Here is a 15,119-nt window from a genome sequence, read left to right as displayed (position 1 = left end):
TTCAAAAGACTACGGAAAATTCGGTAAGCCAACAATCTATATACATTAATAACTCTCAGTGTATGTCTGTCATCAGTCATTTACGTGTCCAGTTAAAGCTATAAAGTTTTTGGGAGTGAACAATACACTTTGTACTGGATTTAAACTTGGAGTCTTCAGGTCTGCAAACCAGTGAGCTAATCCACTACACTATTCTTCTACAATAATCCAGCTAATCCACTACACTATTGTATGGAATAAAAGCAAACATATTTATGCGTGTTTTTGTTGCAAAAGTACTTGCATGCTTAAATTGTATGATTGCGCGAGAGATCATTATGCGTAACGTAATGAAAACTTACACAAAGATTTTTGTGTATCAATACCTCTGCCAGGAAGTATTGATACACAAATAATTAAAAGAAGGGCACAGCTTTTATGATAATGAGTGAGTAGCTTTACAAGCTTTATTTACTCAACTTTATTGGGTAATTACTTTATTATCCACCCAACGCTGAGCATTCCTCTAGTCTATGCTAAAATAAGAACTTTGTCTGCCTGAGAAGACACAGTTCTGAGATAAAGAGGCTGAGATAATGGATTGCCGTAAGCATGACTTGACAAGGGACATCCAGCTTAATGGACCAACACTTGAATACCTCCATTATTCAACCAGCTTTTGACACCACAGAATCATTACATAGACAGTTATTATCCATGCATTATCGGCACACAAGTGTTGGATCTCTCACTGGACACCAGACTGTCAGGGTACTAGTAAAACTGACAACACTATTCAAGGTGAATAAATGTTGTCATTAACATTTATAATTTAGTTTAAGGTCTGTCTGATGAGTCTACCTCAGTTACACGAAACAAAATTTCTAAACATTTCCTAAAATCTAATCTTACTTGCTATCTTTATAAAACTAAATATGGCAAAACTAACCAAAATATAAAGACCAAAGTGAAACCAAAGATATAATTACATTTTTTTAAAGGGTTTGCATTTTTTATATCAAAATTCAAGTTGTTTTTGTATTGGTTTTTAGCAATCATAGAGCAACAAGTTCAAAAAAAATATTCGTGTCTCTAAAGGAAGACTTGTTTCAACATGAAAATAAACACTGCTCCAAAAAAGGCTAATACATCCTGATTGAGCAAAACATAATCATGTAAAATATTTTTTGGTGAAGGCAATAGGCAGGAAAGTTCTGTTGTAGCTAGTGGAAAGCATGTTTTATACAATAGAAAAGAGCACTAAACCTCACCCTTACCTCAGTACAGAACATTTATATGAATATTTTTACATTAATGTAAAAATCATAGGCATTGACAGAGACAAAACAGCCTCACAATATAAGCCTACATGTATGATACTAAACAGGCAGACACAAAACTCTTGGTCTTTACAGTAGGTTACTATAAATAAGAAGTGACACATTCTTAGACAAATACTTCAGTACAAGGGAGAGTACTTGTACTTGTCACTGGAGTACTAGGTTAAGGCAGCTGTAATAAGAAAGCTACAAAAGCTAATTATATTTATGAAATAACTTTCACAAAGCGCTCTCACATATTTGAGTGTATATTTGGGTATGAAGGAATCTTAAACACCTGCATGTTGAAAAGATCATGGACTAGCCAGACAGCTTTGATAGAATAAAATTTCAAGGTTAAATCCTTGTGATTATATACTCAATATATAAGCTATTTGTTGTCTGGTTAACATATAAAGGTATTAGCGTATGTAGCTGCATCTGTGCGTTGAAATATTTTAAATTCAGCAAGTATCAGGCTTTTAGTAGGACTGTAGTCACTATTTATTTTGTCTAATACAAGGCCACGTTTGGCTACAGTAGGAACACTTTAGTTCTGAAAATTTTAAGCTATAATTAAATAGTTGATGCAAAAGACTTGACATGTAAGTGTATGATGATGCTGAACTAAACAGTTTTCGGTTTGTACAAGCTGCATGACAGTTGCATGCTAGTTTTTTTGTTTTGTCAAATGCAATGCTAGTGAGAATAAACATAAGAAAGGTTAACAAGTCGAGCAAGTATGTGAGTAGGACAGTAGCAGTTCTACATCAATGATAATAACACTGAATACAAACCAAAATCTATGGAGCTGTGGTTGATGAGTGTTAAAAGGTTTTAAAATGAGAAAATCTGATAGTTTTAAACTGAAAATTATCAAACAAAATGACTAAAAAATAAAAATAATAATAACATAAAATAAAATTATTAACAAACAATTTTAACAATTATCATGCAAAACCTTCATTGTAAAGCATGGAACTTAGTGATGAAATCTATCATAGGAGATTTGTTGTTGTTTGCTGCTGCTGTTGTTTATTGTCATTCCAGACAAAACAGAAAATTGGTATACAATACATGCTAGATTGTGTCTTGCTTCCTTCTAAATATACTTGTTGAAGCATAAGGGCCAAGCAATGCATGGTCAGTATCTAGTGCATCACGATAGCCAGCCAGGCACACATCCATAATTACTGTAGAAGAGTTTACCTGATAAAGAAACTCTGCCAAAACGATGATATTAAAGGTATACTAAAGTGTATTTTCATTACTGTAAATGCTTAACTTTGTAGTGGAAAACTGGTTTTTGAAATTTTGATGACCAGTATAATTGTAATGTTAAGTGGCGTCATGTATTGTTTTTTATGTTGATATTATGCTATGGTATTTACCTTGCTATTATTCTACACTTTCAAAGTAATCTTTTCTGATCTTGTACTTCTTGAGTAATGTTGTTTGCAGTTCAAACTGAGGATTTGAACCGCTACAGCAGTGAGTTTTTAAAGATCTCCTGCGCACAAAACTTATACCTACAAATATTTCCGCAGTGCTTCTGTGCAGAGCTAACACATGGTGATTTTTTCTTGTTCATTTAGCCAAACGCATATTTGTTGTATGAACTAAGTTTAAAGATACTTGGTTTTTGTTCCTAAGCACTTCGATTTACTGGTTGTTTTTTTTGTGGTAAGCTTAATTTTCATGCCTCCTACTAGTAATAGCGCTATATGCTATCAGTCAGGTAGCAATGCAAAAATATGTGATTAATTTCAACTCCATCATGGCATGATCACAATTTGTCACAACACAATTCATTTTCATTATGATCCCACATTCTTGTTTTAGGTTTTTAGAAGCCGTAAACAGCATATGAAGCATATAAAAAGCAGAATAGAATGCTTTATTTGTGCCTGGAAACTATCCAAAAAATGCATCAATCATCAGCGATCTTTAGTTTAGCGCTAGCCATGAAGTCTTCAGCTGCCAGAAACTTGTCTTCTGTCGCAAACGTGCTCTCATTCAAGAACCCAATTTTTGTCACGAATTTCCTTTCAAACATAAGTGACCTTGCAGTCATGAACACCTTTGGTTCTAATAACACAATGGCATAATCGAGGATTCTACTTTTCATACTTTCGTAGGCGGTCTAAATATTCCTAATACACCGTAGAAACGCAAATTGCAGAGGCATAGAAAGCAATAATAATCACGCACATTCGGGACACCTTTAGTAGTCAAACTGAGAAGGCTACCTACTTACATAATATGTGTTACTAGCTGGCAATATGCTATTGCCGACTCTACTCTCGACTCTACTCTCGGATGGCTTCTTTCAAAATTGCTATTTATTGCAGCATGCCTCTCAGTCAATAGAGAAAATGCTTAGCAACAAACAATACACTACAAGAATACTTTTGATTGATATACTTCAGCTAGCTATCGGTTATGTAACACAGAATAAAAGCAGGCTATAATCATTCATAGCATGAATAAGCTTAATAGCAATGTTTGAGAATGATTATGATGAAGCATAGCGTATGAATGGAGTAGTTGATGGAGGAGAACATAGCTACAAAAGGTAGCCTTTAACAACACATGATCATAGCAAGAATCTTTGTTGCATAACTTAGTAAATATTTTCATGCTATGTCTAATTAGGATTCACCTTAAAGGTTTTACATGTCAAATATGAGCTTGCACGGGAATTTTAGTAAATTTTATCAGAAGCTATTAGTATTTTTCTACTATGTTGAATTGTTTTTGATGTTTGAGGTGATCTGACGGCCAGGAGCCAGTCTTTCTTTATCATCTACATTTAAAGAAGAATTAGAGCAGACTCAATGTAGTGCATCAAGAATCAATTACGGTGACATCTGCCATGGGGACAGACTAGCTTTGCTTTCACTACCACTGTTGAACAGATTTATTTTTGGTGTGAATGCAAATCATTTTAAACGATTTAGGAATAATTCTGACTATCTGCTAAATTAAAAAACTGTTTTGAACAATCTCAGGAGGTATTTCCGAGTAACAGGCACGCGTTCTGTTTACCGCCTTGAGATAACTTACTGAGAATAGATCAAAGAGTTTTCTCTAGTTTTTAATGAAATTTTTTAACAAACGCAACATCTATACATAATCAAGTGAGTTAAGACAACTATTTTAGTATGGCAAACTATATAAATATTATATTATTTGTGTAGATAAACAAATAAAATAGCTGTTACCTCTTTACTCAAAGATAATTAAAATTAAAATGAAAAAAGTTTGATTATGGTTAAAATGCTCAGCAGAAAAAGACCTGAAAAATGAAGTTACTAATTGCTACCGTTTCTATAGTCGAGGCCAGCTATTGCGTTTAAAGCGCAGCGTTACACATCTCTTTTTTGTACGATCTCGTTGCGCTGTTAGCTTGATCTGAGAATCATGTTTTCTCAATTTTACTCTTGAAACATCTTGATAGTCAGACCACCTCAAACATACTCAATTCATATTGCAGCATGCCTCAGCCAGTAGATGAAATACATAGCAACAAAGAACATGCTTCAAGAATTGTGTCTTACTTTTCATTGATATACTTTAGCTAGCTATATGTTATGTAATACCCGAGAAACTGGCTATAACATTTGTAAATGGGAATAAGCTAAATAACTAGGCTCTCAAAGTATTATCATGGCGTAGCGAACATGAATGGAGTATTTGATAGAGTAGAACGTAGGGATAAAAAACTAGATTTCAAAGGCTGGTTCACACCATATTGCAGGATTTCAGCGTTGATGCCGCAACACTACAGCGATCGTCGATGATAACCATGTTCAAACTATCACAAACCTATCTGCGCTTGCACTAGGAAATACTCCGCGGCATAGTGTTCCCATTTCCCTTTTAAAATTTTTGCGAAGGAGCTTCTCTGTTTTCTCGTGCTGGAATCGAATCCAGTTATGCATTGGCTATCATAAATGGACAGGAATAAATCATGCCATCCGTGATTGTGAATTACCATCGCCAAAATGGTTAAATTTTGAAAAGCAGTCGTTGTTGCTTGGCAAAATATCGAGAAAGTTTGACAGCAACAAACTTTCCAGATGAGTCCTGCGATGCATTGTTGATGCCATTAGTTCACAGTTCACATAATTGACGATGGACGCTGAAAGAAAAACGCTGACTAACGTCAATATATTGGGAACCAAATTTAATAACATCTGATAAGAGCGGGAATCTGTATATTATGTAACTTTGCAATTATTTTCAAGCCATGCCACCTGGTAGCGGCTTGTTGTGGTTACAAATACATTGAAAATTTATGTCCTTTTATATGAACTTGCACAGACTATCAGTAGCCTTGGTTAGAATCAATTACAGGAACAATAGCAATTAGTGATGCAATTCCGCACATATGTTTCTTCTGAGAGTTTTGATCGCAATCAAGCTTTGTTGATTTTAATCTTGAAATATCCTGGCAGTCAAATCCTCTCGTACACAAAAGAAATTGCGAATAATAGAAAAATAACAATACCTATGATCTGATAAAGTCAACTAAAATTTTATGGAAGTTCACTTTTAAACATGCTAAATGATTTTTGTACACGTAAAACTGCTTTATTCAAACTCTTTGTACAACCTTTGTGGCTAGTATGTTATTATGCTATCCCGTACTATTATAGTTGCCTTACCTTGATCTCAACTAACAAACTAAAAGAGAATCGGCATTTTTGTAGCATATTTACTATAATAATACACTTTCTCAGTATACTATTAGTGTAACTACTAGTTAGTAGCATTTTTGTGCTGTTATACTAAATTTAATAGTCAGAATTAGCAACGCAAAGTATTCTATTTGATTTTGCTCGCAACAGACGGAATTCTTCAACACGTGACATACTAAACAACATGATAAAAAACATACAAAAAATAATTTGTTAAGTTCTGTTGCTGCTAGCAATAGTTACAGAATTTATGAGTGTTAGTTGCCAGGAGGAAGTCTCTTTTTTAATTGATTTCACGCAATTAATGATTTTTTCAGATCTTTTTCAATACATAAAAAAGAGTTGTTGTTGCTAACTTTAGCTTGCTAAGCATTCTGTTATTGGAAAAGTTTTACTAAAGAAAATCTGCTCTTTTGTTTGAATTGTAAACAAAATATTTTAGACACTTTTTAGAATAATGATTCGCTCAACATCTCTACTATCTTCCGTGTAGTTATAGAGCAGTTTCTTATACCATAAGTTTCTGGTTACCAGAAAATTCAATCGTCAGAACTTTTGTTTGTTCGCATTTACTCCATTCCTTCTAAGAAACATATCAAAAACATATCAAACATATCTTGTTTGCACATTGCAAGGTTGTTTGCACACTTTTTTGCGCTGTTTTTGCCTTTATACATAACTGTAGCATACACATCATGATATGGTTCCGATTCTGATTGTATTAGTATAAGCCTACTCAATGTTAATAATATAAATAAATTGTTAAAAATCTCAATTGCAAGCTGTAGTGCTGCAGTGTAAGCAAATGGCTCATCACAGCCATCTGTCCTGGTAGTTTAAAAAACTATGCCCTAGCACACAATTATCAAGATCCGTGGCAGACAATTATGTCTGTATCTATATCTGAATCTAAATATATATTAGTAAATCCGAATTTGTTATATTATATGGGTGTCTGTTGTCTATCTAATGCATAAGAACTATGCGTTTCTGCAGTTTGATCAAACTTCTTGAATATAATTATGCTCTGCACCTTTCACCAAATCACCAAGGTCACCAAATAACCAAGGTCACCAAATAACCAACGTCACCAAATTACCAAGGTCACCGAACCCTCAAGGTCACCAAAACACCAAGGTCACCAAAGCATCAAGGTCACTAAAGCACCAAGGTCACTAAAACATTTGGGTCCAAAACTCCTTCTGGTTCTTGAGAATCTGTTTTTTACACACTCATCTACATGCTATCTGACTGGCATTAGAAAATCCTATTCAGCTCCGAGCAAATTAGTCGTGTCAAAAACAACTCAGTTCTGTTTATTTTTCATTCTGGAGTATTGCGTGTGTTCATATGTGATTGCATCTTCATAGTGCACTGATGAACAAGATTATCATGTAATCGATGAACCTTTAATTTAATAAGCTAAACAAGTAACTAGTACCATACCACTGTACAGATACATGCACATGTTCCAATATCAATCCTTGAAGTAAAAATACCTAATCTCTAATTACACAATGTATTTATGTAAGTAAAAACTTGAAAAACAACCAGCAAAATTAGTGAAACAGCATTCTAAATATATAGTGGTCATTTTTAATAATGATATGATGCCTGATGGTACTGCTACTCATCTTCCTGGCTGTTCAATGTTTCTTTACTAGGTTTCAAGCTTCTATGAGCACTTTAACCAATGGTTACTTTGGAAGCTTAGTATGCCATTGTCAATTGGCCAATGGCAGCTTGAGATTACAATTCGGAGCTATAAGAAGCTTAGCTTCAAAATGCGGTGGGGCACATGGACGTTCTCCTGACTCAAAATGGTTCAGCTTATCATTATAACACTTTGCTTTACTGAACTATTTGTGGTATGTGGTAAGGAACTAGTAGTCACGCCTAAGAAAACCAAAAACGAACGTATTAGGAGTGCTGCTGAGCAAATAAACCTTTATACACTGGCAGAAAATAGGCAGGGAACAATGGATCTCAAGTTCCTCAATTGTGCTGTTAATGAAACTGAAGTGAATCTAAGGCTAATCTTGACAGAAGGTACGTTGGTTTATTACACGATGACTTTCTGGGAAGTAGTACAGCATAACAGTTGACGAGTTGTTAAAACTTCTGTGCTGCACTAAAAATAGTGGTCATTCGTACTTGGTTTACGGGGATTATCATGAAATGTTGTAAATTCTTCTCAAGCACTGTATGTGCTATTACTTTAGTTGGTTGCGTGTAATGAATGCGGTTTTAAAAATTTACAATATAGGTAACGTTTTCTTCAATGAAATACGTTCAAAGATTATAAAAGCCGAAAGGTCACTTGTTATCATTTGTCAACTTTGGACATCATAGTGAACATAGCGTAATTTTCATTAAAACCTTCATAACATGTTTTTCATCTATTGAGTTGCTTTTCAATTTGATTTGTATTATTTATGTTTCATTTTTTTCCATAAATCCAACTCTTTCTCAAAATTAAAGCTTTCGGATTGAAAGTCTGTGCCACTATACTAAAAATGTTGCGCGTAAGATGTTTACGTTGTTGAATATTTTGGAAAATATTATATGAATAATTTGTCTCATTGCTGCATGTTTGATATTTAATGAATTTAACTTGATGATATAGCACAGAAGATAAACAAAAAAAGATTGAAAGCTATCACTATGATTCAGCTAATTAATGACTAAAATAAAAAAGGATTACCCTGAGTATTCCAAGTGACACCTAGCACTCAGTTATAAGGCTTTTGGATTGGAATACTGAGAGGTAATTCACTTGTTTAGTTTGTTGATATGAGTGGTCACAATAAGACAGATTAGAATTTTTACAGAAAATTTTATCTAAAATTGGCTTTATTTGAGATTTGTTCACGAGACTCTCAAATTCATCATTACTAAAAAGTGACTTTTGAATCAAAGCTAAACTATGAGAAATAATGGGTGTGATAAAGATGTCAAAGCCTTTTATTTTTGTGTTAATGTAACTGATATAACAATATACTGGTCACTACGAAGTTTCAACAAGCAAAATTTGGCTAGCTGGGTTGATGTTTTAACAAACTGAGCCGTTCAGCTCCTTTACCCAAAGCCTCTCCTTTTTTTTGAAAAAAGATCTCTTTGCATGAAACTAGAACTCATGATTTTTAGCTGATGAAACTAACATTCTAACCAACTGAGTTAATCATCTACCTTTCCAAGGCTATGAATGGTTGGGTCGATGTTTATTCTTCACGCTTTATGAAAATATCAAGCAGAGAGGCCAACTTTGGTCAATAACATAGACATAGGTGGTTTTATTTCAGTTTTGTTCAAAAGAGAGAAGGGTGCAAGAGCCGATTTGAAATTTATTCTGATTCTGCTTACACACATTTTGGTTTTGGCTTTGTACTATTTTTGTCTGTACTCTAAACATGTTGATTATATTTAATTTCCTGATCTTTGTTTGCTCAAAAGATTAAATAAATTACTTATAATTTACAAATGCAGGATTGGCACTGCTGACAGGTAAGCATGAAATCTGATTTTATATTAAAAGTAATTATTATTTTTCAGGCTCTGAAAGGAACCTCGAGTATCCTGAGACTATTGAAGCGGTCCCATGTAGAGAGAATTCAACGGAAGCTGGTGTAAATGAAACGCTAGCCGCGACAATGTTAGGGTTCGTTACTATTAGATTCACAGATGATGAAACCATGGAACATTATTTAGACTACTCTGTTGGAGTCACCCGCCCTCCGTTTCAAATTACTGATCAGGTAGAGAACATAATCTCTCTTATAATAAGAGCTGCACTCATCCGGTTGTCTAATTTTCTGTTCAAAGCTGCAGGTGAAAATGGGAAAGAATACTACATTATACTGTATTCGAACTCTTAAATCAGAAAGCGGTGAAAATGTTAAGCTATATTCGGATTGGATCATATAGAAATGCGATCTTTTGGATGCGCTATTAAAAGGGTAATTTTCTAGCTGGTAAAATCAGGCAGTTTTATAAGTCAACTTTTTCTTTAATTCTGTTTTTAATGTTGAAATTGAGTTTATTTTTCTACTATGGTGTTTCATCATTAGCAACTATTATAAGCTTTATATCATTAAACTTAAATTCACAACATCTTTAGTGAATTTTATCAGAAACTTGATATTTTTCATTTTTTGCAGTTGTTTTAAATGTTTAAGTTGATCTGACTGCCAGGATTGTTTAGGATTACAATCGACAAAACTTGGTTACGGTTGAATCGCTCAGAAAAACTATGGCCGAAATGACGTCACTAGCTGTGATAGTTGATATCGGCCATTGCAATAAAATTGCACCATTACGTGCCTCTATTCTGTCAGTCTCTCTGCAATTATAGACATTATAATTACACTTTTATTTGATCTGAACAATTTCTGATATCAAGATTCTTTCTGATAAAATCTAGTAAAGTTTCATTCAAGCTCCTCTTTAAACTACTTAGAAGCACTAGCTGAAACTTACATTACTTAGCAATTTCTACATGAATACAGGGTTAAAGTAAATTTGTGTTTGTCTTGCAGGTATATGGTATTGGTATAATGGTGCTGACCGCCGTTGCCACCTTCACGTTTGGTCTTTCCCTAGAAATGGGCAAGGTCAAGGGATATCTTAAAAAGCCAGTTGCTCCCGCGATTGGAATAGTCTGCCAATTTGTTCTCATGCCCATGGTAGGTCAGCGTGATAATACATTTCAAAATGCATGGTAGCAACAGAAGAAGAAATATATTTTGTTTGGATTGGCCTGAACCACTATTTTAGGAACCGACTTGAGCCAACAGAATAATTATCTAATAATATCTTCATTCTTTTCATCGTTATAATTCACAATTTATTACTTCCCTTAACATGTTTCAAAGGGGAAATATAAAGTAGTCTCAAAGTTTAAAACGAATGATAGGATTCATGTATCATCATGCCTTGTTCTTATCAACAAAACGACTATTGGTATGCTTTTTTTGATCAATTGCCATGACGCAGTCACCTGCAGCATGGTAAATTTTTACAGTATATAACAAGATGTTAGATTTTATGGCAATCTTCTGTCTAAAATTCAAAAACCTTGATTAAAAACATTGAAAGAATTTGGAAGAACTAGTGGTGAATGTACAGGGGAAATGGGTTTTAATTAAATAAGATATAAGATTTTACATTGAGAGCTAACTTAGCCTCCACTCCATAACCTGGATGTCCCACCTAAAGGCCGGTTGACACTATATTGCCATATATCGACACTGATGCTACAATAATTCGGTGATTGTCAATGATAACAATGTTCGCACTATCACAAACCCATCTGCACTTGCAGCAGCAATTACCCCCTGGCGTAGTGTTCTCATTTTTATTTTCAACTTTCCATGAAGAAACCTCGAGTGCATTTCTGTGTGCTAGACTCATATACTACCCTCGCGGCAACTACTATGAACAGAAAAAAAATCACACTATTGGCGACCATGAATTAATATCGCCATGAATTAATATATCAAGTTTGAAAGCTGCAAACCTTTCTGATGTACTGGCGTTGCTTTTTCAATGCTACCAGCTTACGATTCAGAAAGAAAAACGTCGTCATACGACGATATAGTGAGAAACATCCTTTTAATGAACAGTTAACTAGCCTTGATAACTTGGTTGCTTCATCCATTGCCTTCATAACCTTGATGCCTCATCTAATAATCTTGTTAATTTTGTAGACAGGTTTTTTAATCACACTGGCTATGACCGATGCTCATCCAGCCTTGAAGTTAGGCATTTTTGCCTCAGCTACTGCTCCAGGTGGAGGCCTCTCCAACATGTTCATCTATGTACTTGATGGAGATGTCGACCTGAGCATTACCATGACATTCATAAGCACATGCGCAGCACTAGGTAAAAATATAGTTGAATATGTTAGAAATATATAAATGATCATTTAAATCACTGATTGTGAATTTTTGTAGAGCAAAATTCCTGAATTTAAACTTTCCTTCAGCAAATTGAATTTTTAGGCTCTTCTATAAGCTTTGTTGTAAAACAGAGTTATTGTCAAGTTTTTCAAGGTTCTGAAAAAGCACTATGCATTTGATTTTTTTTATTATATTGCAGGCTTTTTACCAGTTTGGATGTACACTCTTGGACAGTATATTCTCAAAGACTCTGGCATTTCGCTGCCATTTATTGGCATAGTTCAGACACTTGCTCTTCTTGTTGTGCCTCTCACTATTGGCGTCCTGATCAACAGATTCCTTCCAAAAGTTGCAAAGATTTTGCTCTATTCTCAGAAAGCCATCGTTCTTCTTACCATGTTTTTCATCATGATATATGGTAAGATTAAAGCTTTTTTCTTTTGTTTGGTTGTGTTGTGAAAATCACCTTTAGTTTTAATAAAAAAATACTGATTTTTTCAGTCCTTATAAAGTTACGATAAACTTAAAGCTAATTGCAGCTGCAATCACCTAATTATAGTGTAATGAATGCTAAAACTGCTTTTTAGAAAGCTTTATTTTATTTCTATGAAAAAAAGCTTCTTCAGCTACAATTTATTTGGAAGCAGACAAGTATCTCATTTGTTTGATTAATTTATAAAAGTGACTGCAATATAAAAATATGCTTTTTACTTTTTTAAAAGGTTTTTGCTGTAATGTTATTGCATCTTAGTCAGGAGCACAATTAACTGAATATGACATTCAGGAAAAAAAACCTCAGCAGTATTTAAAAGGTTTTCACTATATTTCAAATGATACTTCACATTTAAGTTTATCATCTAATAAAATTGCGGAAAAATTGACTTTAGATAATTTTCAAATAATTACTTTATAAAAGTGTATTAAATTTGTTGTTTTTTGATTCTATCAGAAGATTTCCGTTAAGAACCAATGATTGACAAAGAAGACTATAAGCATTAATTGTCATCTTTTCTCTTATTTTGAGATTAGCCACATTTAATGTCAACGCAACTGTTCGATTACAGTACCAAAACTCGCAGTTAGCGTAAAATGTTGTTCTAAAGCATGATATAGAGTTTGTTGAGAAAATAGTTATTTGATATTTACTTAGGAATGAATTTTCCACCAGCAGTGCAGAGGTGAAACCGAAATAACACGGGTCAGGGGTTAAATAGTTTATGTATGTATATATGTTTACGATTTTTGTAGATGGTAAACGGTCCTGATGAAACATTGCCTTGTTTTATAAACAAGTTTATAAAATATAACCCTTGTAATAAGTATTTAATCTAAAAAGACTTTGGAAATGCGCTTATATATTTTTATAGATGTATGATAAATAATTTTATCATCCTAAGTTTAACACCAATTAATAAAACCTTTAAAATAATTTTTAAGTCAGGAATTGAAGACATCAATTATAAATAAATGAGAGTTTCTGGAGATATCAGCAAAAACGAAGACAACGCCCTCCAGTGGCACTAAAATGACTAACTCATATTTAAGTGGCCTTGTTCAAAGAGACAACTGCCATTTGTGGTAATTGGTTGACAAATCTGGATATTACCATTGCGCCAGTCTATGACCAGGAGTTTAAAAGTAATTTACCTGAATGAAGGTGTTTGCTTTTTTTGAAAAAGGTGTATAAGTCTGGTTTGATACTTTGTAGGTACTTGGGTGAATGGCTACGCGTATCGTATGATCTTCACTGATGTGAGACTTTGTCTCGCATGCTTCTTCTTACCCTACGTTGGTAAGTCAAAAACGAACTGAATGCTTTTAAAATTTGCGTAGAATTTGATGCTCGTTACGATTGCCATATTTTCAAATTTATCATGGATGCTCACTGAAAGCTTCTCAATAAACAGTCTGTTATACTATTGAGCAAAGCTATTTTAGCTCAATATAGAGCAAAAAGTTATACTTTTGCGCTAAAGACTGCATAACTCTGAAATTAAAATTGCTGATGCTTTTTTCACTTTTAAGGTGGAATGCTTGGATTTTGCCTAGCTTTAATTTTCAAGCAAGGAAGGCAACTCTCTCTAACGATCGCTATTGAAACAGCAGTGCAGAACCTTAATGTCGCCATCATTCTGCTGAGAGAATCTTTACAGCAGCCATGGGCTGACATCAGGTAAGAATATGTCTATTCTTTTTAACATGATTTATCTTATTTCGTCAACTTCATTTTTATTGTACATTTAGTTCATTTTATGATTGAAATTTATTGCGTAATTATTACAACAATGATTGCGGCTTTAAAAATACATAAAACTTCCAAGCATCACCAAACTTCTACTAAATAAAAAATGGAGATGCAATTACCGTCACGATCACATCCTGTTTTCATTACAGCTCCGCTATTCCTATAGTGATTATAATGTGCACATTCATCCCATTTCCTTTCATGGCGGCTGCCCGGCTGATCCATGACAGAGTAAACAAAAAAGTAGACAAGGAAGACAACATAGAACAAGTAGAAGTAACAAAAGTTACACATCGGGTTAGTCATTAAATATTGTAGAGTCTGTACTATTGCGACCTAATAATTTTGACTTAATGGCTCAGCAACTGTGAATTTCTCTAATGCTGATTTAATCATTTTTGGAACGAGCCGTCATTAGCGAACCATAAAAAGCACCATAAATTGACCTTGTGCTGAATGAAATGACAAAACTCAGTCCTTGAGCGTTGAACTGTTGCCAAAGTTACTCTACTAAAATTTGCTGCTTGCTATATGGTTGACATGGGTTTACAGGAGTCGAGCTGTTTAAATGCCTTTTTCAGGAAAAGATCGGCATTGACAATCCTGTGCCAGTGCATGACGAAAAGTTCTAGCAGAAAAGATTTGAAGGAGGAAGTAGAGAATAAAACAAGAGCCCTTTCAGAAAGCCGCCTCAGCATCATCTGACTGACATAGGCTCGAAGAAACTAGAGTGAAATGATTTTTAGTTGGAAAATATTTTACAACGAAGGTAGCTCTTTTATGAAAGGAAGCTTTTTCATTTCAAAATTTGTTCTTTCCCAAAGTTGATTTGGCTGGTTGGTTAACTTTCGTAAAATTATTTTTTGTTCATTTGAATACCTTTTTGTCTTAAAAAGTATCATTTTTTCAGTTTGCCAGAGCTTGCTTATAAATTTTATTTATGTCTTTGTAATTCTCTGACAGCGCAGGTGACTTT

The 15,119-nt window shown here is 34.0% G+C and overlaps 1 protein-coding gene across 1 annotated transcript; it reads left to right on the top strand.

Moving 5' to 3' along the window:
- Window positions 1–7,980: 7,980 nt before the first annotated feature.
- Window positions 7,981–14,775, top strand: LOC137400953 (sodium-dependent organic anion transporter-like). The gene is made up of 9 exons (XM_068087290.1): window positions 7,981–8,050; window positions 9,554–9,756; window positions 10,537–10,683; window positions 11,707–11,881; window positions 12,098–12,316; window positions 13,607–13,690; window positions 13,924–14,071; window positions 14,293–14,440; window positions 14,725–14,775. The coding sequence occupies exons 1-9, from the start codon at window positions 7,981–7,983 to the stop codon at window positions 14,773–14,775; spliced, it is 1,245 nt and encodes a 414-aa protein (XP_067943391.1).
- Window positions 14,776–15,119: the final 344 nt, after the last annotated feature.

Source organism: Watersipora subatra, chromosome 7 (genome assembly GCF_963576615.1).
Source record: "Watersipora subatra chromosome 7, tzWatSuba1.1, whole genome shotgun sequence".
Classification (NCBI taxonomy): Eukaryota; Metazoa; Bryozoa; class Gymnolaemata; order Cheilostomatida; family Watersiporidae; genus Watersipora; species Watersipora subatra.
Note: the sequence above shows the minus strand (reverse complement) of the source record. Positions and strands in the feature narration are given on the sequence as shown.